Here is a 24,900-nt window from a genome sequence, read left to right as displayed (position 1 = left end):
TCAAAATCTGGGCAGCACGGTGGCACGGTGGTTAGCACTGTTGCCGCACAGCAAGAAGGTCCTGAGTTCAATTCCACCATCAGGCCGGGGTCTTTCTGTGTGGAGTTTGCATGTTCTCCCCGTGTTTGCGTGGGTTCCCTCCGGGTACTCCGGCTTCCTCCCACCGTCCAAAGACATGCAGCTTGAGGGGATAGGTTAATTGGAAAATCCAAATTGCCATTGTGTGAATGTGCGAGTGAATGTGAGTGCGAATGGTTGTCTGTCCCTGTGTGTTGGCCCTGCGACAGACTGGCGACCTGTCCAGGGTGTACCCCGCCTCTCGCCCTATGACAGCTGGGATAGGCTCCAGCGCCCCCCGCGACCCTGAAAAGGATAAGCGGAAGCGAATGGATGGATAGTCAAAATCTGCAAACAGATATGACACTAAAACCATGAACATGCAAGAGTGTGTGAGTGTTTGAGGTTTATTTGCTCTAATGAGCACAAGCCCAATAGTACAAGCTTCGATAAACTGTCTTTCTACTCAGCAGTTAAGCTTTTTTGGCTCTGGATAACTCCGAGGTGTGTATGTAAGATACTGTTACACAAGCGGCAAGAAAATGCCTTGAAAATTGGTGCAAGGAACTCATGAAAGAAGCAGAATGTAGCAAAGAGGCCTGTACTATGAAGCAGAATTTCAGATTAGAGATCAACAGGTATGAAATCACCTTCTAGTGACCAATCAGCTCTCCAGAAAATAGTGTCACTATTCCTGGAAGATTGCTCAGACATCTGTGCACAGCTGGACTTTATATCAAACTTAAATTAAGCATACTGTTGAATTCTGATTTTGAATTTATTCTATACTCTCAGACTGTTCAACACCACTGAGTCTGCAGCTGGGAACATAAAAACTAAAATGGTCTGTAAACATTAATTTAATTAAATACTTGTTTATAACCCATTAGTGTCTTAATGATGGAGTTGTGATATCCATGAATCTGTTCACTTACACAGTCGGCTTTCCTTCCTCCCCTCTCTCAGATAGGCTGTACTTCATTAGTACAGTGGTTCTTTTTCAGTCTTACTGATCAGAGCACTTAAACTGCACATTAAATTTACAGTGCTTTTCCTCTCACATGCACTCATACGGCTGCGTCATCTGCTGCTGCTGGGTTGCTTTCAGTCTGCATTATGTGTTTAACCTCCTCATATTTTTCCCATAGTTTCATCTTCCTTCAAAAAATCAGCCACATTCTTACCACTGCATTTAGCAATAACTGTGATTGGGTGGCTGCTGCCACCTCTTTCATGTAAACGTGCAGGGGAAGCTGTGGGTTAACGCAGCGAGTTGATAGGCTGGAATGCAATCATAGTAAAGAGCCCAGGTGTTTTATGTGGGCTGGGGAACATAAGAAAAAACAGCATAATTTACAAGATGGTTACTGTATTTGGTTTGACTTGAAACGATCGATTTGAGCCCATAAAGCCATCAGTGTTTACTGAGGTCACAAAACAAGGAAGCCGAGGGGCGTATAGATTAATATGCAAAATATGGTGTAATGTGACCAAAGCATTGCAGCTCTAGAGCGCAGACCGCTGTTACCTTGACATCAGACTTAGCTAATTTGACAGTGAAGCGTTTTTTTTGTTTGTTTTGTTTTTGTTTTTTTTTATCTTTCTTTCTCAAGCAGTAGTGTTGTTGGTTTCAGCTGACAGATGCCCTCCTCACCCTGACTATGCCTTCATGCCAAGCACGTGGACACAGCTCTCACTGTGGTTATACAAGGTGATGGTCTAGCAGCAGGCCTGGAGCCCCATGCTCCCATAATACACCCCGCAGCTGGAAGCTGGTTGTGAGTCTTCTCCAAGTCTACAAGACACACGTGATAGACGGACTACCCATAAAGCCCACAAAACTGCAACCCCCCCACACTCGCCACCTGATCTCACTCCAGCTGATAGTTGACAGTTGGCAATCCAGCAAAAACCTCAGAAGATGGATAAGACATCTCAAGCTAAAATGTCAGAACCAGAACGTCGCACTGTGCTTGTGATCAGACGGAGAGAACGCAAGGCGATTTTCCCCGTCTTGTCCTTCTGTTTTCATTTTCCTCTCCGTCCCGCCTCTTCACCTCGTCCCTCTGCTTTCATCAAAAAGACATTCAATCATAGGTGCCGCGTCTCTCTCTTCTATGCAGCGTAATATTTCTCTAAAGGTCACGGCAATCATCTGCAGGAGTAAAACAAAAAGGGAAAAGTGTCAGGTATTGGAAACCAAGAATAAACCCCGTTTCATTTGTTTCAGCCTCGGAATAATCGGATTTTCTTTGTCTGACTGTCTCATATTTGTATAATGACTAAATGTAGAGCTCAGTTTTTTTCTGTTCATTAGACTAAGTCTGCCTCAAGAAGCAGAATCAGAATACAGTTGATTTTTCACATGGGATTATTATTTTTAGACTCGTTTGTTGTATTTTCAGTTTAACTACTTGGTTAGATTTAGGAAGAAAACATAGTTTATGTATGTCTCAGTTTAACTTTTTTTGTGATTTGTGTGTCCACAACAGAGGACATAAATGAGTAGGCTGGGTCTCAGGGGGATATCTGCAGGGGTATCGTTTAGCCACCTTTACCCTTCTCACTCACCAATCGCCTCTCTAACCACGCTCTCACACCTCTCTCAAATGTCCCCACAATCTCCAGACGGTGTAGCTTGTAAAACAAAAGCCAGCTCCTTCTCTGGAAGGTTTACTGCTGCTTCCTGGTTTCAGTCTTTCTGGATCAAACGATGTCTTTGTTGGTTAGAAGGTGCGTGTGTGCCTGTGTGAGCGTGGGCTTTTTGTGGCTCTGGGTATGAAACAATAAGTTCTTACATCAAATCATCTGAGGTTTGATTGTGAGAGGTTGGTTTTGTGTATTTAAGGAAAAGTGAGACTCTATATCAAACAATATCTTTGCTGCAGCAGAGAAAAGGCTTTCTGTGTGCATGTGGGTAGTGGTGTTTATGGAAGTCTGACTGTGTGTGTTTCACATAAAAAAATCTCAATCTCTAGATCAAATAATGTCTGTCAGTGTTCACAGTGCGTGTATGTGTGCGCTTGTGTGTGTTTGAGGGGCGTGCGTGTGTGTGTGTGTTTCTCTGCATGTGGGAATTCATTATCGTGCTCCTGAGTTTTTTCCTTTGTAAATAACTCCTTTGGGAGCTTCATGTCGAGCCTTTTAAACACTCATTAGGATTCCTTGTTCTGTCGTCCCCTCTGTGAGAAACTCTATGTTCACTTTTAAATACCACTAATGGCTACATTTGTCTTAATGCCTGCAGTTTAAATGCACTCATTTACATTTTGCACTTGCAGCATTTAGCCGACAGCCGGGAGGGAATAAACCCAGTTGCCTTCTCGAGTCTTTTTTTTAAAGCTTTGTTCGCTTTTTAAGCTTTCTTGTCGGGATCACGAGTCTAACTGTAATATTACTGGCACTCTGCTAGTGGTCACTAGAATGAGTGAAAGCTGATGCCAGCGCCTGAAGGGCAACAGTATGAATACCATACATGCAGAAACAGTGTTTCAAAGTGTATCGAATATCAGTGGGAGAAGTTTGTTTTTATTAAATGAATGCACATCACTGATAAGTAAGAATTGTGATATGCAACAAAAATCTGAAATTGAAACATTGATGCCAAATGTGAAGTTGGCTGATTTTGCAAACTTCTTTTACACCTTTCAAGGTGTAAACCATCCAGATTACTTGCTTTAAATACAAAGTCAGCCATTACTGGATAAAAGCTTAAATTCTTGTAAATATGCAGGATGTTTTTGCTTTTTTTTTTTTTTACATCCCTTATTATCTCACTGTTTCTAATATTGGTGTTCGGTGTGTTAAATGATGCACAATATTTATGGAACCTGTGTTGTGTTTAACTCTGGATGCCAAGACGAGATAAAAACTTGTTTTTATGCACGTGTGGGCAGGGCCTCAGTCTCATAGCAAACCAGTTCTTTTCATGTGGTTTTGGAAATTTACTCCTACAACTTCAATGTTGGCATTATGGATGGGCCTTCTTAGCTTAGTTGGGCTGATGTACATTAAAGTCATAGCAATGAAAAACTTTAATTTCCACATTGCGTCATTCCAAGTTATTACTGCTGCCCAGCTTGCTGTTTGGTTAATAGTAGCTTAGTGCATCTGCAGCAATCACAGAAGCATGACTGAAGAGGACACTGGTTTGTGTTTGGGCCAGCGCAAGTCCGACTTTGGGAATCACCTTCATGTATTTTTGAAACTGAAAGGAGATCATTCATCAGCATTCATGGCTGTGTATTGTGTGGGTGCATAAAACCCAATGGGTTCTCATGGTGCTGAAACATGAAGTGAACAGAGAAATTACATGTATTAATTCTGTTTGCGGTATAAATAATACTTTATTTATTAATATAAGTGCAAAGGGCCATAAAAAATATGACCTAGGGCCATGATTGGCCCCTGGGCCAGACTTTGGACATGCCTGGTGTCATGAATGTGGATCTGTTTTGTGTTGTCCTTTGCTTCTGTGTAAAATATTGAAAAGGCTTTCAGGTATTTTAAATCAAAAAAGGCAAATACTGTACGCAGAAACACAATTTACTTTTTAATTTTATTGTTAAACCATTTTAGCTTTGTTAAAGTCTGCATATAGCAAACTAAATAGAAGAACATGCTGTGGTTTAGTGATATAAAACAATATTTTGTTTGATCCTTTCTTGAGATTCATCATCATATTTTTGTCTCATCCCCTCCCTGCAGTGTCGAAGCCAGCCCCATCTTGGAATGAGGCCTTCCTCCAAACAGCGGGTAGGTAAACACATGAAACGCTTAAATCACTTATTGTTTGTGGTTTGTTTCTCCATGTTCCTCATGCTGTGGGAATAGGGAGTGCACACACACACAGAGCTGACTGTACAAAACATGCCACCGAGTTGGCTCAGCCAACACAAAACAACACGTGCTGATAACTTTGCTGTAAACATCACATGATAAAAACCATCCGAGCACGTACAGATTTACATGGAGCAGTGTTGTATTTTACTACAATCATATCTGTTCTATCAAAAGCATTATGAAAATTTCCCAAAAAATGTTAACATCACAAAGTGTAATTTATTTGGACTGCAGCTCTGTGGGGAAGTGCTCCAGATGAAACCCAAAGTTTGCTCTTGATATTTAAAAGTTCTTTGATGACTTCTGTGGTTAATGGAGACTCTGTTAACTGCCAGATATCTTTGAAGATGGTGTAACACACACTTACACACATGCATAGTGTGTCTTTGCAGGAGTGAACACCGATGGCCTCTGCTTTGATCTTTCTTCTCTGTTTGACTGCAGCCCACCCCTCCTTTTTCCATCTTATTATTCTCCATATCATCCTCTCTTTATCTCTTCTATCAACGTTAAATTCAGAAACCTTTAATTAGCACAAATGAGTCTTTTTCATTTCTGTTACATCTGTACAAATCAGCGTGTACTGTTTAACCAGACAAATTAGTCATGTGATTCGTACAGCATGTAAATAACAATCTAGCCACTTGAGCACATTAATGGCCTAATTCTCTCCTTCATTCTTCTTCGTGTGCTTCCCAGTTAATCACAAGCTGTCTGAGAATGCCGCCAAACACATCTTTCATCTCGCACTCTCTCCTAATTCCCTTTGTCAGTCTAGTGAGTATGAAACAAACCTGAATGAGTCTGTAATCTGGTGGTTTGTGTTTCACCGTGTGCCCCCGTGAGGTGACTGGGCATTCAGGGCTTTGTTGGTTTCACTTGCAGTTACCTCATCCAGGATCAAAGCAGAAGAAAGACATTGTGCATCGATCATTTGAGAAGTATGAAGTCAGCACTCTGATTTATTTTTATTCGGCCAGAAACTGAAAAGTCTCTGGAGTGGCTGTGACATATTATTCTTTTATGGTGGCTTTTTTACGTCCAAGAATGATTGTGAGTACACGCGCAGATGACAGCCCAGTGACAACCTACATCCACTGCTTAAGATTGTCACGCCATTTGCAGAAAAAGTGGTTAATCATACTTTAATAACAATTTTGACAGAAGTCATACTTGCATGAGCAGAACATCCACATGGAATAATTAAATCCCTGTTAAGAAAGTTGCCGTTCATAATGCACATTGGTTTGGGTTTTTAAGTTTTCTCAGATTTTTAGTAAAAATTACCTCTTTTTTTTCTTCTCCAAAATAAGTAAAAATAGAAGACTACTGCACTGTCATGTCTGTATGCCAAAAAGCTCAAGCTTAGCAAATAAAAAAGGGTATAATGCACCACTACATATACATGTGTGCAGAGCTTGCACATTTATCATGTTCCAGCATGAGTTTCCACCAGAGTACTGTGAAATATTCAAGCACATGCATGGTAGGCTTGTTGGTATTTCTAAATTGACAGAGAGTGTAAACTAGATAAAACGCTTAAAGTCCACCTAAAGCAGAGGTCCCTAACCGGTACCGGTCAGTGAGTCGTTTGGTACCGGGCTGCGAGAGTTGAGGCTCGGGTGTGAAACTTATGGTTTTCAGGGTTTTTATAGTTAACTCTGTTTCCCTGGGTGTTTTCCCGTGTTGTGGTCATGTGTCTTATTTTGAAAGAAATATTTACGCGTTACCATAGCGACCAGAGAGCATTAAGGGACAGAGAGGAGGATGTTACTCTCAGTGTTGTTGGCGCATTTCAGGAGGACGCTGCTAATTAAGTTACACAGTGAATTCACATTAATTATGATATTTACAAAATACCACCCTTTTTGTCTTGGTCGTATCATTTTCTTTGGTTGTATTTATCCGCGACACCTTTTGCAGACTCTCCCATTGGTTGATCTTTATCTATAAATCTCTGCTTGGGCTGGTTCCATCTTATTTATGTGTTTATATGTGTAAAAACCACAACCAATACAGCCTTTGTTCTCACAATATCATACAATTGATTGTCCCAAAAATCAGAACAGAATTGGGGAAAAAGGCTTTTAAATACGCTGCCCCTGCTTCCTGGAATAATCTGCAGAAGGAACTGAAATGATCAGAATTGGTTACCTTGGGAGAGTTTAAGTCTGTCTTAAAGGAACGAGAGAACAACTCTTTTACTCAGTGTGATTGTTTTTAATGTACTCTTAATTTGATCTGTTATTGTATATTTTACACATGTTGGTATGGGATGTTGTATTTGTTTTAAATGTTATATACTTATGTGGTATGTGGCTTTTGTTGCCATGATGCCAGGTCTCTCTTGGAAATGAGATTTTTACCTGGATAAATAAAGGACTAATAAAGGCCGGTCTGTGAAAATATGTCTGACATTAAACCGGTCCGCGGCACAAAAGTGCAGTGCAGTGTTTCACAGAAATGTGAAGGAACATGTTGTGAAATTGTGGAAAGTTTCTTGTACATGAACACGAATATATTTCTAGATCTTGCAAGAAATAGTTTTAAGCTAGGCTTTCATACCACCTGTCAAATAAAAAAGGAAGTGCAGATCAAAGAAGGCAAAGTTTTGACGTTATACTGTATGCGTGAAATTGAAGTGAATTGGCATATGAATATATATGTAAGGAATGTTTTACTGCAGGCCTTAGGTTTAAGGTTTAAGCAGTGATTTTATGGACTTGGACGCAGGCATCAGAAGCCACAAGTAGTTATTCAAGTTGTAGTTCTTTGAAATCCACCTGAAGGGAACACGTGTAGGTGGTGCATTGTGAAGTATCTGTGGATGAGTCTGCTCTGGCACATTCATCTGCTCAGTGTTATACTCACAGTTTGATAATCAAATTCACATTACTTGGATCCAAGTGGATCCAACACTGGTAAAGTAATATGCACAACAAATGAAAGTGAAAACGAAACCCCCCCATAAAAGTAATTAAAGGTGTTGTTAGTAGCCCACAGGAAATCGTTTCATTTAGGAGTTTATGAACTTAAACATGACTTGCAGATATTAACAAGCTCAGACCTGCTGTGACACTTTGGTATGCTTTGGAGGGGAAATGGGGAGGAGGTGTGACATTTCAGCTCTTACACAACGTTTAGAACCAGTTTTCAGTACAGATCGGGTTAAAGACTTGGGGCAGTGGGTACAGAACTGCTACTGTTACACTCTGCAGACCAATGACTTCACATGCTTCACAACAAATTTCCCACGTGTGGGACTAATAAAGGTTATCTTATCTTATGCTTAGTAGTAAACACAAACAAATGGAAAAAGGACAAACTTTTATGAACCCACAGAATTTAAGGCAGCAGGGAGAGAGAAAGTATTTCATGGGAAATGACCATTTCACACCAGTTTACTGGGTTCACATCACAAGACAAGTCCCAGTACAGCCTGCAGTGTTTATCAGTCAGAATCACGTGTAAAGAGTATCAGCTACATTTGCAGTGTTTGAAGCACAAGAGTGCAAACTTTATACAAACTTTATACTTTTTTCAAAAATCATCACGTTTGAGTAGTGTTGTGGAAAATATGCAGAAATATTTTAAGCATCTGTATAGTGGTGTATTTTTGCACTAAGGGCAAAAATACACCACTAGGCAAGCTGGCAGAAGCAATGTGATGCAATGTTGTGCTGGGAAACCTTGTATGTTACTTTGACATGATCATGTACACTTTTTCATGGTACTCTGTGATGGCTGTGGCATCTTTCAGAAGGATAATGCAGATTAAGGAAGAGTTTGAGAAGCACAATGACTTTGAGTTGTTGACTTGGTCTCCAAATCCCCCAGATTTCAATCTAATTAAGCATCTGTGGGATGTGCTGGACAAACAAGTCTGATCCGTGGAGGCCGCGCTTTGCAGCTTACAGAACTTTAAGTATCTGTTGCTAACATGTTGGTGCAGATACCACAGCACACCTACAGGGGTCTAGTGCCTCGATGGGTCAGGGCTGCTTTGCAGGAATAGGGGGGCCAACACAATTCCCTGGTCATTTAAATCTGTCATTTAATGACTTTACAGTTAAAAAAACATAAAAAGATTAGCAATCTTTTTGCATGCATTTTATAGTCTCTGCGCTGTGAAGTGCTTTTTTTTTTTAACCATGTGACTGAGTGCTCGAAATAGGCCTATAGCTCTTTAAGCTAAAGAATTCATCCTGCCATTTCTAACGGTATCAATAAACGCGAGGGACCCAGTTCCATTTGGACCGTGTAATGCTGCTTTTGCTATGTTGCTTTATATCATGAGCCTTGCTGTTCCTTCACTATACGTTCATCTTTGGAAAACACACCCAAGATTACTTTGGTGTCATCAGCATAAAGAAACTCATTCTAGAGCTGCTCGGGGCTTTAAAAAGGTGATACTCTGGCCTTATCCCATCTTTAGCTTCCAGCTACTGCAGATTGGAAGGGAAGCTAGCATAGAGTTGGGTATGAAAAAACATAAATTGGATATGGTTTTAATCTCCCCCAAACCAAACAAAGGTCCCTTCATGTAAGTCGACTTTCCTTTTTGGCTGATGATTGAAAAATTATCTTAGATATATGTAGCAGCAAGCTGGCTAACCTAATTTTGCTAATTAGCAAAGTACTGTCTATACTGAGTAGAATGTGTTCTACTCCGAGATGCATTGTCTTTCACATTGCAGGTTATTTAAATTATTAAACCATTATTTGGCTACTTTTATGTTAGGTTTACTTTTTCAGTGTTTTTTGTTTCCTGGAAGTCTGAATTGGGGAGTAACTCCAAAGGACTGACCCGCTTTCCTTCGTAGCTGAAAAAATCTACTTCCTATAGAGGTCTTATTTTACTTTAGCTTCCTCTCATGCCCACAGCGTGCATGCCATCACTGCAATAAAGCTTACAAGATTACTCTCAACTTTAAACACTGTCTATTCATCTTTGGTTTCATTTTATATCATAGACTAAATATTTTTTGTTCCAATTAGGTTTCAGCTGAAAGAACTGATCCTCGGTCTGATTTAAGTTGTTAAAGGCTGAACAACATAACATGAATCAATTCAATTGGTACCAGGGACAGTTTAATTTATTAAGATGTGATTTAAACAACAAAAGATTCAGTGGTGAGTTTTACTTGAGTACTGATGTTGTTGAATCCTTTTCTGGTCTTTCCAACATTGGTTTTTCTTTTTAGTTCAATGTTAATGATTTTTATTTTTTTCATGTAGTTCAGCAAAAACAAATCTGATTGAAGTGCAGTGTTTTCACCTGAACGTCATCTGTTGTGTGACTTTAAGTGGATTATGTTTTATTCATCTGTAGAGATTTTGTGATGAATGTTAATGAAAATGTGTGCCTTTTATTTAGATTTAAATTTGCTCTAGTGCACTTGTGTGTGTATATATAGGATTTATAATATATATAATATATAATATTTTTTATTAAAGCCTACATGGCAGTTGAAGCAGTTGATCACAGACCTGTATCAAAATAACACAACAGGCTATATTTATGCAATCGCTCAGCGTCTGTGGCCTGATTCGCTCATGACCTGATTCATGGTGAGTGACAGACTGAGTCACAAGCCCTAAGAAGTCTTTTTAAACTAGGGCAGGGGCAGCTGTCCAGAAGTTACATAAACTTTGACCAACTTTTGTAACAAATCACTCACACGGCAGAAATTAGTTAATGTATCAAGCAACCGAGAACTGAAAATGTGACGACATAAAAAAGATCAGCTGAGATGAGTTCAGCAGCTGCTTTATTGTAGAGCTTTTTTTTGCAGATTTGTTTTTTTAGCGTGTTCACTTGAGCTAATCTGTGCTGGCAGAAGTTGCCTGATCCTTTTTGTGATTGTTGGTGTTACATAAGGTGAAGTTTCTTTGCAGTGAAATGTCCTCCTGTCCAAACACTGAACTACATCTGCTTGGCTTCCAAGCTTATACAACACCTGTCAGAACGCAGCAGCTTCCTTTTATGGACATTTACTTTTTGCAACAGCTGTTAACATTTGACTAATATCACCAGACCTGTTGTCACTGTAGTCTGATCTATTTTCTACAACAACCAGTCGAATATGATAATAAATCAAATGTAAAAAGTATTAGATTTGATTTGTGTACTTGTCAGAGTGATAGACCTAACATAAAACAAAAAAACAACATTGGCATAGAAAACAATGCAAAAAAAGAAAAGAAAAAAGAAATCAGTAAAATAAGCAAAATCATAAAAATAGTTTGCCAAGATGGTAAAAGACATTGACCCATTGGTATACCGCAACATTAGCAAGTGTCTTTGTCTTTAGTCAGAAGTGACTATTCTTAGATTGGAGAATGGTAAACGAACACGTTGTAGCAGGTTGTAAACATCTATATTTCATAAATGAAGTTGGGAATTTTAGCGTCTGAGTTAAATGGAAAGTTGGTATTAGAAGAACCGCAGTTTCTGTGGAGGTCTGACAGATGTATTATTTTTAAAATTTCTATCTATCTTTCATGAGTTAGTTTAACAACATTTGACAGGAGAGCAGCAGGAGAATGCAAGTGTACTTTGTGGGACTAATCATTTAGGATGGGCAGTAGAGGTCAGCTGGGTCAAAAGCTCCAGGTCTCTGGTTGATAATAAACATACAAGTCCACATTTAGCAGGTCACTTCTAGTTCAGGCAACCCTGTAATCAAGATAAAAGCTCAGCTTTCCTTTTTCCTTTGGTCTCATCTTCACCTGCTTTGTAGAAGAAGTCACAGGTCAAAGGTAGAAGCACCACTTTGAGGTTTGAGTCTCATAAGCAATTATCTAATGAGTGAGGTGGCAGAACAGGGTTTGATTTTTGTTGGTCTTTGTTGTTTCTTTCTTCCTTTTGTGGTTTGTTTCTCCCATCTTGCTTGCTATCTTCCATCATTCCTCAGCAGAAGCATTAAAACAATCCTGAATGATACTCAGATTTTCACACAGGCTTCTGTTTTGCTTAAATTAAACTTACAGTTGATGTCCTTCTAGAAGACCCCCTCCACACGTGACCACAATCTCTCATTTTACTGTGCAGTCAATTCAGAATTCAATAGTCTGATGTTGTATCCAATTTGTAGGTGTTTTAAATTTGTTTGTACAGGTTAATAAGGAAACGATTGCTTGCATATTAGCATTGCTTCCTCCGCTAACTAACAGGTTAAACTGGCCTTTTATTGATACTTGTTCTGAAAACTTGCCTTTGTTGTAATCCTGTAGATTAACATCTCACTCCAGCGCTCTTCTGCACATCATTACAGATGCTCCGAAACACACATCTGACCACACCCATCGGCAACACCAGATGTGGTCAAAGCTTTTAGCTCTGAAGCGTCCAAGTAAAGATGAGCTAAGTTAGCAGGAATTCAGGGCGTCCTGCTAAAACTTTTATTACGACCATCTGAATGAGAGTGAAACAGTGACGTGATCAAATCACAACTACAACTCACAAGATGAGGAGATATCCACCCTCACCCTGTGACAAAGTAATCTACTAGTATTATGAGTCTGCATTTAAACAGTTAAACAATGCTGGATGATGTTGAAACAGTTAATTTTTTACCCCGTTTTGCTTTGCATTTTTATCCACAGCTGAACTTCGTCTTAATGTTTATGCAGTTTTAATATGATTTTGTAAAGCCATACATTGTTGTTTCCACAGAAACGAGCTTTAATAGACTTGACTTTAATCGGATTTCTCAACATTGAGGCTGTTTAAAAGAAATCTGTGACTATTTTTTAATTGATTCTTTTGAAGAGCGTTCTGTCACGGTCCTGGATCGTTTGACCCAGTGTTTCATTTTATTTTGATATTCGTATTTCATGTTTTGGTTCATTTTGTTGTCTTTAGCTCCTAGGTTGCCTAGTTATAGTCCTTTGTTCATTTAGACTCCTTTGTGTCATCTTCTCCTGTGTTAAAGTTCCCCTTGTTGTTGAGTGTGTCTTATCCATCATGTTTTATGTCTGCGTGGTTCATGTCGTCAAGTTCGGGTCACGTCTGCGTCCCGTCATGTTTCCTGTTTATTTTGAAAGTCTTACACTCCCCCTGTGGTGTCATTATGATTTGTTTGTGTCAGCTGATCACCTCATGTGTGCATTTTGTCTCTTACTGCTCGTTGTCAGGTCGTCTGCCTATGTAACCCCCATGTTAATCATAGTCAAGGTCACAGTCACAGTTAAAATAATTACGTTTAGTTCATAGTCTAGTCTTGGTTATTGTTGTTGTTTGATTTATTCATGTATCAGCCAAATAAAGGCTCGCCTTGTTTTGAAACTTGGTCTCCCACCGTGTCTGCTCCTGGGTCCACCTCATCATCACACCGGCGCACCCCGCCGTCACACGTTCACTGCTTTCCCCTACATAATTCCTAAAAAGCACACTGGGCTAATGACTGTTTCCACAATCTGTTCTTTCATTTCAATTAGTCTCTGCACCAACCCATAAATGATTCATAGAACCCACCCTTAGCCTGTCTTCATAACTAATAAGGATAAGTGATATGGAGGAACAGCTACAGTGTTACGTTGGCACAACAAAAGATCAGAAAGGTCTGAGATTACAATCGTCACGTTGAGACAAATGTCCTCAGTAGGGCTGGGCCATATCGTACCGTTAAAAAAAAATGCCTTTTTGCATTTGCACTGTAAAAATTTTAAATAACTTTAATACAAATACATTGATGTTTTTTGTTTTTTTTGCACTAATAAAGTTGTGGAGTTGTAAAGTATTTTGTCTAGTGTCAATTATATTGTCAGTTATATCGTTATCGCAATTTTCAAATGTATATCATGATAAATATTTTTGGACATATCGCCCTGCTCTAGTCCTCAGCCAAAGCAGGACGCCACCCTCACTGAACTGCTGTCTGAGATTGGGAAATTCTCATGCTAACAAACTCTTCTGTACGCTACCTCATATGGTAAAAGGAGCTATCTTCAGAATTAGTGAAACATGTCTCTCGATCCTCTGGCCTGATAATGCAAACGCTCCCAACCTCCAGGATTTGATCAGTTAAATCCCTTTTTCGCTAATATGGCTTAAGAGGATTTTCTCTGTACATTATTATAGCATCAAACAAGTCATTTCCAGCAACTAGATCCTTTCCTGTTTTCTAACTCTACATGATATGGTTGAAACTAGCATTTAGTGCTTAAGGTTTCTTGCAAGAGCACATGCAATCAAACATCAAAGTGACCTTTCCCATTGATTTCCTGTTTCTGTGTCACAGGGAAACAGGTTGGCTAATAGGGCTGTGTTATGCAACAGCATGCAGCTGTAGGCTTTTACCCAGAAATCCTGCCAGTGTTCAACTTGAGGAGATTAAGGTTGAGTGAATGCCCACCCTGATAGTAAATGGGCACTGCAGGGCCATTTTTAGTTATTTTTCACTTTGATTGAAAAACAAAAAAGGAAGGTTTCAAACTTTGAGTGTTCGTTTCTACCCAGGGCTCTGTGGCATTCTACTTCAGTGTGTTTAAGGCGTACAGGAATACCTATTACAAATGAAATGGTGGCATAATGTGTTTTTTTTCTAGCACGGGGTTTTCTTTATTTGTAAAATTCACATTTTTGGATGCAAATTACAAGAGAGCTCAATCAGCAGACTGTAAAATCACTCGTGTTTGCTCTCCATAATTCCTCAATGTAAACAGAAAGGAAATATTTATCTATTGTCTCATCTCGTTGCGTGTGAATGCCAGGACAAACACGGTTAATTATATCCTTGGCTAGGAGAGCTCGCCTGTTCCTTGTAATCCACATGTTTGTGTGTGTGTGTGTGTGTGTGTGTGTGTGTGTGGATTATAACTGCTTGAAGGAACACCCTGAGTTGTGGCTCTCCTTGTTCAGCATCGGGTCATCATCTGACTTGCAAAGGAAAGCACTTTATTCTGCTCTGTTGGCTCTTTCTGTATTTAAAGCTGCGGGTTTAATTAGCCCGTACGTGCCGCCCACATTCAGATCCACATTAAACGCAGATGACTACCATTACTCTCAGCAAAGGCACCTGTCCCACTATAATAAATTTGGATTTTTTATTAGCATCATTATTTTCCCCCGTGTCCTCAGTTTGCTCCGGCTACGATACCTGCAGCTCAGCAGGTTTGAGCTCACGCTGCTTTGTGCCAAGGATTTATTTGTTTTACCTTGTTCCCTCAGTTGTGTCGGGCAGATGTGTTTGAGACTGCAAAGACCGTTATTTAGAAGGCTAATATGACTTATAGTGTTGAAGAAGACCAGTCACTACAAAGTGTTCCTGTTACAGGAAAAATGATTCTATGTTTCTTTACCTTCTTTTAAATGTGCAAGCATGCCCTTTTGTCTATGGTTAGATTAGTTTAGAATTATCTTTTTAGACTTTCTCAGCAAAGACATACTGTTTTGGGACATATTGTTTTAGATTGTTTTATCTCTCACAGCTTTCTCCCAGCTCTCTGCTGACGAGACTAGCGCCACATATGGAGTTGTTTATTTTATCTGTTTTGTATTTTCTTATCCTGTTCTCACTGTCTTTCCTATAAAAAGTGCCAAGCCTCTGTACACGTTGTGAGCTGTTCTGAACAGCTTACCCGTGTGCACGTTAAAGCATAAAAAGTGATCTTGTCTCATTGTGTCTTTATTTCTCCTGGGTCTTTTACAGAGTTTTCCCCCAACAGTTCCCATTGTGGATTAAAGACTTAATAATAATAATAATATTTCATTAATAAACTGAGCTACAAGACCAGGAGTAGCATAAACACAAAGTTTATTCAAAAAGTTCCCATGAAAGTGAAAAAACAAACATAATTCTCTTTCTTTTTTCCAGCCAAGCTTTTTTGGGACATTATCTAAGGAGAGAGCAGTGCTGGACAACAGACTGGTAAGTCACCTTTATATCATCTTCAAGCAGCTAAATGATGATGCCTGCAAAGGAGGGTGTGTGTGTGTGTGTGTGGGTGTGGGTGTGTGTGTGTGTGTGTGTGGGTGTTTTCTTTAAACTGAAAATTCCTGATTTAAAAAATTCCCAAAAAGCAGCAGCAGATGTCTGAGTGTGTGTGTGCATACGTGTGCCTGTGTGTGCCTTGTTTAAAACATTGTTTCAGAGCTGCCTTGCCCTCTAAATATGATGGAATATGTTTTTTTCCCCCAAATTATTACATTTTAAAAAATCAAGTTATTCAAGCAGTCCCGTGTCTGGCAGATGGCAAGAATCTTGTCTCTTTGTTGATGATACCGTGTTTTTTGGAAATACAAAGACTTCCTTGATCTCAGTCTTGTCGTGTAATGCAAATTGCAATTGCAAATACCTCAGAAAACCAATTAAGCTGCAACAAAAGAAATGATTACGGCGCGCAGTTGTTTGCCTGGCTATATCTATCAGGGAGGGGAGTCTGTGGTGTCCTGTGCCAACTGGCACATGAGTTATTTAATTACTTAGCTCAGTGGCACCAAATGAAGCCGACAGATTTATGGATTCATCCATTACCCATCTATCAGAAAACAATAAAAGCTTCCCTTTCTGCCCTGTGTACAAAGCGCCCATGTGCAGTGTGACCATCAAGCAGCATCCCCCTGCTCTGTCTGGAGGCCTTTCTCAGCCTTTAAGTAATGGGCTGCAGCAGGTGGGTGGGCGGTCTACTGTTGATTCACAGGTATTGGAGGGCCTGATCATGAAAAACTGTTTAAATCCTTTGATACTGTGAAGAGTCAAAGCTGGTCCAATGCCAGACTGGATTATTGATGTTTGGTGGCACTTGGTTTGGGGGAATGTGGCCAAGTCTTTCAGCTGCTCCGAGGAACAAAGAACTCTTCAGTCTTCATTCAGATCCTGGTTCAAGTTTTTTCTTTTTTCTTTCCCAGGTTGAACAAATATGTTAATGTCCCTGTAACATAACTGCTGTGGTTAAATGAGCTTTTGGGGAGGACAAAAGTACGAGACTAACTTATTTTTTTGGTGCTCTGTAGATCAGTGATGACACTGAGCTTTGTTGCATTGTGTCACATTTGTGATCTATCTTAGCCTTGGTCAGTAAAGTCCTCAAAGTCTGTTAGATGCTACTGTGTTGATTCTAGAGTCTGTGTTGCGATTGTTGTACATTTTATATTCTTTTAGGATGAACTGTTTATTTCTTTTTGCTCCAGGGTGCATGAGTGAATTAAGTTTGCTGCTGTAAAATTAAAAGTTACAAGCTCGGTGCTGCCACGATTGTTTTTGTTTCCCCCCCGAGTCCAAGGCCTCACAATACTCACACCATAAATATACCTCCCCTCTAAGGTCTGTTGATGCCATGGCAACAGCTGGTAACTCATTATCAAAATACATACTGTTGGGACAAACTAATTTAATACTTTAGATAACCTTTCATATGCTATAATTAGATAATTATAAGATAAGTGGATGCACAGATGTGCATGCAGCATTCAACCTGATATGTAGCGAAGAGAGGAAAGAACGTCAAAATCTGTCACAGGTTTTGAAACGTGCCTTTAGTTGCAGCAGAGACAGGATGCAAACAAAAGCAGAAGGTGATAAAAACTAAACTGACAAAACCTAAACTGGGGGGAAACTAGAAACAAGCATAAAGAAACCAAAGACCTGGACATGAGAAATGCAATCAGAGAAACACAGACGATTCAGCAACAAACAGAGGGATAATGAGGGAATGAGACACAGGAAGAGAGCACAGCTGGGAGAAATCACACACAATGAGACAGTAACACAGCACACGAGACCGTCAAAGTAAAACAGGAAACATGAGGCAGGCACAGAGACACAGACTTGACACGGAAACAATGACAAGCACCGACATGAAAACACAACTTTATTAGACGTCACACAAGGAACAGAGGCAGAAACCAAGAGACTAGAAACTATAAATAACAATGAAATCCAAGACTATAAATAATTCATAACACAAAGCACCCAGTTACAGAGCCAGGACCGTGACAAAATAATTTAATCCTGGCATCAAGGAATTTCTCAGTCTCAGTTTGAACCACAGATAATGTCTCTTGGAGTTTCCCCTGGAAGAGCTGGAGATTATTAGAGCTTGTGAACCTCAAAATTATTTTGAGGTTCACAAGCTAAAATTGTTGAGATCTGCAATTCCAGGCTTCGTTGTAGCAGGATAATCCACTCAGGTTTCATTTCCCCTGTTTCCTTTAAGTACTGGTATAGGAAAGGTTTCCGTTTCTGTCCCACTGAAATCTCCTTTGGATTTCAGAGTGACCTCACTTGTGGGATGGCACAGGTGGAGCGGGGGCTGGCTGGGGATTATGCAAATCTTTTGCATGCTGAACAATGGCACTCTCAGTGGGACAGTCAGCCAGAGAAGACAGACGCTATGATACCACCACAGCTTTGTGGGATTAATCTAATAATAAAGCCAGAATTGTGCCTAAATCCTAATTGATTTTATTTTACCCTTCATGCACATTGTACTCATTATTGTATACTGAATAAATCCAACTCACAGCTGTGACTGAGTCTGATCACGGGCCTCTATAGGTGAACTGAGGATGCCAACTAGTGCAAAGATGGTCATTTTGTGTGGTAAAGTAGGAAGAGACTTGAGTTTATATCTCGGTGAAGCAGTGCCACATATTTGAATGGAATGTGCTTGATAAATAAATCTCAGCTGAGTTCATTTCTCTGCCTTTCTGGCAAAATTTTCTCTGGCTTTCAGCATCTTGATGTTTAGTCTCAAGGTGCATGTAAAATCAAAGCAAATCACCCACTAATATGGAGCCTAGCACAAATAAGTCTTTGATGTTACTGCCATCAACGTGATGACTGCTGTAATTTAATGACAGATAATTTACTGCAGTCAGTCATGTAGCTCTTTATTTTTAATTAAAAGTGAATAACGAGATGAATAAAACGGCATCAAATGGCTTGTAATGGATTGGGAGCCTTTGACCGTTAATAGGAATGGGTATCCCATGACAACGAAAGCAGGATGCTCACTCAAAAAGAAGTACTGTGAATTTTAATGAAGGGGGATTTTAGTGGTGAGCGGAGTAGTAGTGAGTGAATAATTTCTCTGAGAGACTTCTCACGGGTGCTTTGGGTCTTTCGTGTAATATGAAGGGCTGATCACACAGTCACACAACCCTAATATCTTTTTTTGTTTCGAGACAAGACAAGATCTGGGCTTGTAGAGAAAGATTGGAAACAAGGTTGATTTGCTGGTTGATTATATGCCTTTACCTCTGGCTATGGGCTCTGTGTAGTGTCAAAAAGAATAAGACTGCAGGTACAAGTGGCTGAAATGAGCAAACTACATCCAGGTGACAGAGTGAGGTGCTCAGTTACTCAGGAGGGGATCAGAGTAGAGCTGATCCTCTGAATTGAAATCAGCTGGTTTAGATGGTTCGGGCATGTCCGACCAGCATCAGACCCCTGGGGTGGATCCAGGACACGCTGAAGAGATTATGTCTCTTGACTGGCTCGGGGTATCCCCTGGAAGAACTGGAACTGGTGGCAGTGGAGAGGGTATCTCAGCTTAGGCTACTTCCCCTGTGAGCTGGAACTGGATAAGCTACAGGAAATGGATGGATGAATCTGTTTTTTAAAATATTTTCTTTTAAATTATTCCTTTGTTTGGCTATTGTAGCTGACAAAAAAGGAGACACCTGCCTCGCATAGGAGTGTGGTAAAGTGTTCACCTGATGCTCATTGAGAGATGAGACACTGACAGACAAGGACTGAAACCTGCTGATTCGTCATCCCTACACAATAATTATAATATACCAAGGCGTGGAAGTGATACATTTTAGTCAGGATTGCTTAAAAAGATTATTTCCATCTGCAGTAATTTATATTTGGCAGTCTGACTCCCTTCTGGGATATCCCAGACATTCCACATGCATGTGGAAATCACAAGGCAGGAAGAGCAAGGCAAGGCAAGGCAAGTTTATTTGTATAGCACAATTCAACAACAAGGTGATTCAAAGTGCTTTACAGAGACATTAGAAACAAGAACAAATAAAAAGCATGATTTAAAATTGAATAAAACAAGCAAATAAACTAACTAACTAATTAACAAACAAACAAACAAACAAACAACAGTATATAAAATCAAAACAGATAAAATCAGAACAGTAGATAAAATCAGTAGTTAAATGTAAGTTTTGAAATTTAAGCTTAAAGTGTGGATTTGGTGCTTTATTCAAATGCAGCTGAGAACAGGTGAGTCTTCAACCTGGATTTAAATAAACTGAGTGTTTCAGCTGATCTGAGGCTTTCTGGGAGTTTGTTCCAGATATAAGGAGCATAAAAGCTGAATGCAGCTTCTCCGTGTCTGGTTCTGACTCTGGGAACTGATAAAAGACCGGATCCAGATGACCTGAGGGATCTGGATGGTTCATATTGGGTCAGGAGGTCATTGATGTATTTTGGTCCTAAACCATTCAGAGCTTTATAGGCCAGCATCAGAACTTTAAAGTCTATCCTCTGACGGACAGGCAGCCAGTGTAAAGACCTCAGAGCTGGACTGATGTGGTCCACTTTTTTGGTCTTAGTGAGGACTCGAGCAGCAGAGTTCTGAATGAGCTGTAGTTGTCTGACTGATTTTTTTAGGTAGACCTGTAAAGATGCTGTTACAGTAATCAAGCCTAGCAGCAGGAAAACTCAAGTCAGGCATTGATAAAATCACACAGAGCATGTAAGGCGGAGCTGACCTGCAAGGTGCAGGGCTGCTGTATACAGACTGAAGCAGCTTAAATAGTGTACAATATGTTAGAGTTACCTATTTGATGCATAGAAAGGTTTGAGCTGAGCCGTCAGCTTATGTGGGAAGCACTGAGACCAGCAGAGCTTGACTTTGAGGCCTTGATTAAAGAAGCAAAACAAAAGCTGACATGTCGAGATTAATCACGTTAAACGCATTAGTAAGTCATCCAGGAAGATCATGCACACAATGTAAATGATGACATTGGAATTTAATTTCATTTAATGCTTTTCTTATGTTATTTATTGCCACATTAGCAATGCTAATGCTTCATATTGCAAGTAATGTTGCTTCTGGGGGTGCTCCGTTCTGGTGGAGCTGCACCACAATCGGTTTCCACATAATGTAAACACTCATCGTTTCACTAATGTGAAATTCAGCCATTTAACTGATCCTTGTGTGAGCATTTTTTTTTCTTTTGTCAACAGTCAACAACAAATGCTTCCCAGCAGACACTGAACTCATCTCGGATTACCTACAGGGATTATTTGACAGTGGCATAATCTTTATGGACTTTTGCTTGTCGCAAACCCACATGATCCATTACTGCAAACCATGGAGGCCAAACAGTTTTAGCTCATGGACCACTGGACCAGCCCAATGCGATCGCAAGCATAATGTATTTTTAAAAATATCGTTGTGTTAGTGATGAGTACGGGTACATTTTCAGTACATTCGCATCAACAGCAACAAAATAAATGATGAACAGCCAGATGACAACGTAACTTTAGTGAAAAGTCTCAGGTTTTCCACATTTTATCAGTCTGACAACATTACATATACATTGCAAAATCACAGTGGCAGTATCTGACTTCCTGATGGAAAATGAGTGCATTTTAAAAATTGTTACTGTCTTCTCTTCTCTTCTCTTTTGGTATTTTGCAAAGCCATCCAGTGGGGCACACTGGACCCTCTGACTGTGGCTCTAAACCTTACTGAGAAAACTATGATAAGAACATGCCACATGAGTGATGTGTGTATGCTAAAATACAGACGGGTTATATAAGGGCACCAGTTACATAAATATTTTCCTCAAATAAATCAAAAGCCAAAGCATGTTCCTTCAGAGTTCTGATCTTCCTCCAACATCAGCAACCCACTGCTGGGAAAGTGTATCTGAGCCAAAAGCAGAGTGCTGTATCTTTTCTATTTAACCGTTTGTGTCTGTGTAAGAGCAGCAGGAATAACAACAACAAGGAATCCTCTTTGAGTTTATTAAAGCTCAGTACCTGGGGCTCTAAGTCATATTGAGACAAACGGTTGTTTGTTGCTGTCATCTCAAAGAACTCATTTAAGGGTTCCTGAAACAGCATACAATACAGAGATGCTTTCAGGAAGAGTAACAACATAAACGGTAGGAAAGAGAAGGAGATTTGGTGGTTCACAAACACAGCTTGTATTTTCTGAGTAACTGCTGGAACTCTCCAAAGTTTCAAACAATGAGGTCAGTGGATGTACAAGTAATCCCTGCGAGTCCAGAAGCTCAGCAGGCTTCAGAACGCTCTAAACGCTCAGTTTCAAAATGTTATTTTACTTTATTTCAACACAAGAAAAGCAACAAAAAAAAGTGAAATAATAAGTGAAATTACTTTTGTGTTATTCATAATCCTTTTTAGACAGAAAAGTCTAATTTCCCTGTTGTTAAGGTGGATTAGAACAAACAACTTAATTGTTTCAAAGTTGCTGCTGCTCTTACATTTCCAGGAATTTAGTATTTAGAGCTGCGTGGAAATATTTGTTTGTAGATTGTGTTTTTAAAAACACGTGAACGCGGATTCGACACCATATTTACAAAGTGGTTAACTGTGATCCAAACAGGCCAAACTAAAACCTCTCCCTGGTTCAGCAACACGCAGAAACAGATTTGTCTAAAAATACTTGTGAGAATAAATTTTTTTGACACGTCACTTAAATTGCAGTCAAATGGAACATGTAATCCGGTTACAGCCCATATGTGATAAGTACCAGTTGGAGAGTGGATTATTCCAAAAACACCAGACAGTACCACGAGCAGTGACATTTAACACGGGTGGTCCCAGTGGGAATTAAACTGCTGACCCAGGCTGTATTAGCGATCGGCCTCCACATGGCACCGAAGTGCCCTTTGGTGAATTAATTATGCTGATGGCAGATGTTCATAAAGATTTTAAAGAAGTGCTTCCCCCTTTTAAAATAAGGGATGCATGAACTATTTTTTTATTTTATTATTAGAACCCTCCAGTAGTTCTATAACTACCCCCACTGCCCTGTCATGCATTTATTTAAAAACACTGTGATGAGTAGGCAGCTAAATCCCCCAAAAATAAAGAAAGAAGTAATCGCACTACTCTCCAGGTGCAAGACAAAGCTGTATGCAGCCCCAAATCTCTTCAATCTCTTCATACAGCTTAAACAACACAAATAACTTTGTATAAAATATGCTAAGAGATGCTGAACAAACACAGTTACTTTGCCTGAGCAGATAACTCATCTCTCTGTTGAAATCATGCTGTAACAACGTTGTTCTTTTTCTCCCACTTCCTGCTCTTGTCTTCGATGTAACGCCTGTGTGCACACATCCGAATGTTATCTTAAAAAGCATTTTCCTTCATTGAATTCTTGCTCGGGCTTTATGAAAGCTTTGACTTTACGTCTTGCTTCGGTTTTCTGACAGGGTGCCATGAATCAAGCCAAGATCGCAGACGTGTTGCACAACCAAGTCGTCTGCTAACCTTCTGCTGGAATTAGGCTGGGCAGTGTCACACACACATGCCTGCAGATGTTACGTAACCTTGTCATAGCAGGCATCACGTCTCTTCTCGCAGATATCCACACATAGATAAACACTGAGTCATAGGGATGAAATTAACTGGTTCAGAGGGGGAACGTGTTTGGATGTGTTTGTGCTGAACGGTTAGCTCCTTGCAAACAAGTCTCATGGCCTGCTGGTCTTGTGATTATTAGTCACGGCCTGGACGTTGGCCTTAAGCCAGGCTCGTACTTCTTTTACATGTGCGTGCACTCTTACAGATATCTTTGTGAGATCCAGTCTAAGATTTAGAAATCCGAGTGAGTAGTTTTTTTTTTTTAGGAAAGTGAGTATTTTGTTCTGTTCTAACTTTTTCACGTTCCTCCAAAGGAACCTCAAACGGTTAAAGAGAAGGCTAACATTGGCTAACATTTGGGGCTTCTAACTTAGTTGTAATGGCTAAGGTGAGGATGAGGGTCTAGGGAATATTGCATTCATTGCATGTGAATGAACACCCACTCAAACACATACATGAATAGCAGAGATAACCTCTACATACTCTGAACTAAGGGAAGGAAGTGTATGTTCTGGATGTTATCACCCAGATTAACACTACAAGTGCTGCTTCAAGTGGTGACTGCTCTCCCCTTAAAGAGAAGGATGAAAATAGCAACAGCGCTTCATGGAACATTTATTTGTCGCATAAGGGACGACGATGAAGGTTGTGTCTGCTGTATTGTGATGATGATGATGTAGCACGTTACCTCCCTGACTCTGGAGACATTGTGCATCTTCTGAAGTCTTAAAAACTTCTCTTTTTAACAGGGCATTTACTTGAGCTGCAATTCAAAAAAATTAACGAGTTAATTAATAACAGCTGCTTGGTTTTGAGTTTTCCTCACACTATCCAAAAACCTGTATGCTAGGTTAGTTTGTGATTGTTAATTGGTGTTCGCTGTGTATGTGAGCGGGAATGGTTGTTTGTCTGATGTTTAAGCGACACAGCCTCCAAAATGTGGTCGGCTCTGGATTTCAAATATGACAACGGGGCCTGATTTGATGATAAGAAGCACTGATTGCTGGAACAAGGTCTTATGAATTCTTCTGTACAAGCGGGAGTCTGTTCCTGCACGCCTCTGAATTTTAAAATTAGTTCTGTATTTTACTGGAAGCCGCTGAAAGAATGGTTAAGAAACAGAATTTAAAATTGTCCTGACAAGAAAAAGTGTGATGCGCTAGTTTTTGTTAGCACCTTAGCTGCTGCGTCCTGATGACTCCAAGCAAAAAGTGAGTTATGCTGTTGTAGTGTAGATGGAAGAAAATGACTAGGATTGACATATAGCTTGTTTTGTCAGATTTTGGCAGTTTTAGATGAAAGAAACAGCACTGTTTGAACTCACAGATGTGAGATTCAGAGTTCTAAAGCTATTTATATTATGTTTGAAATCTAATATCAATGACCTGATGTGGCCTGTTTAGAGTTACTGACTTTCTTAGTAAAACAATCCAGGCCAAAGCCGAGGAACTCTGTGTTTTCAAAGCTGATG

The 24,900-nt window shown here is 39.9% G+C and overlaps 1 protein-coding gene across 1 annotated transcript in view; it reads left to right on the top strand.

The window, feature by feature from the left end:
- rasgef1ba (RasGEF domain family, member 1Ba) overlaps positions 1-24,900 on the top strand; it is a 126,920-nt gene that overhangs the window by 17,474 nt on the left and 84,546 nt on the right. The window contains exons 2-3 of the mRNA XM_086315472.1: positions 4,765-4,812; positions 15,720-15,773. Coding sequence (XP_086171598.1) covers positions 4,765-4,812; positions 15,720-15,773 — 102 coding nt within the window. The remainder of the gene's footprint in view (positions 1-4,764; positions 4,813-15,719; positions 15,774-24,900) is intronic.

Source organism: Aulonocara sp. 'chitande type north' Nkhata Bay, linkage group LG12 (assembly GCF_057382095.1).
Source record: "Aulonocara sp. 'chitande type north' Nkhata Bay isolate Kocher_YH1m ecotype deep benthic linkage group LG12, A_spYH_male_GT1.1, whole genome shotgun sequence".
In the NCBI taxonomy this organism is placed as follows: domain Eukaryota; kingdom Metazoa; phylum Chordata; class Actinopteri; order Cichliformes; family Cichlidae; genus Aulonocara; species Aulonocara sp. 'chitande type north' Nkhata Bay.
Note: the sequence above shows the minus strand (reverse complement) of the source record. Positions and strands in the feature narration are given on the sequence as shown.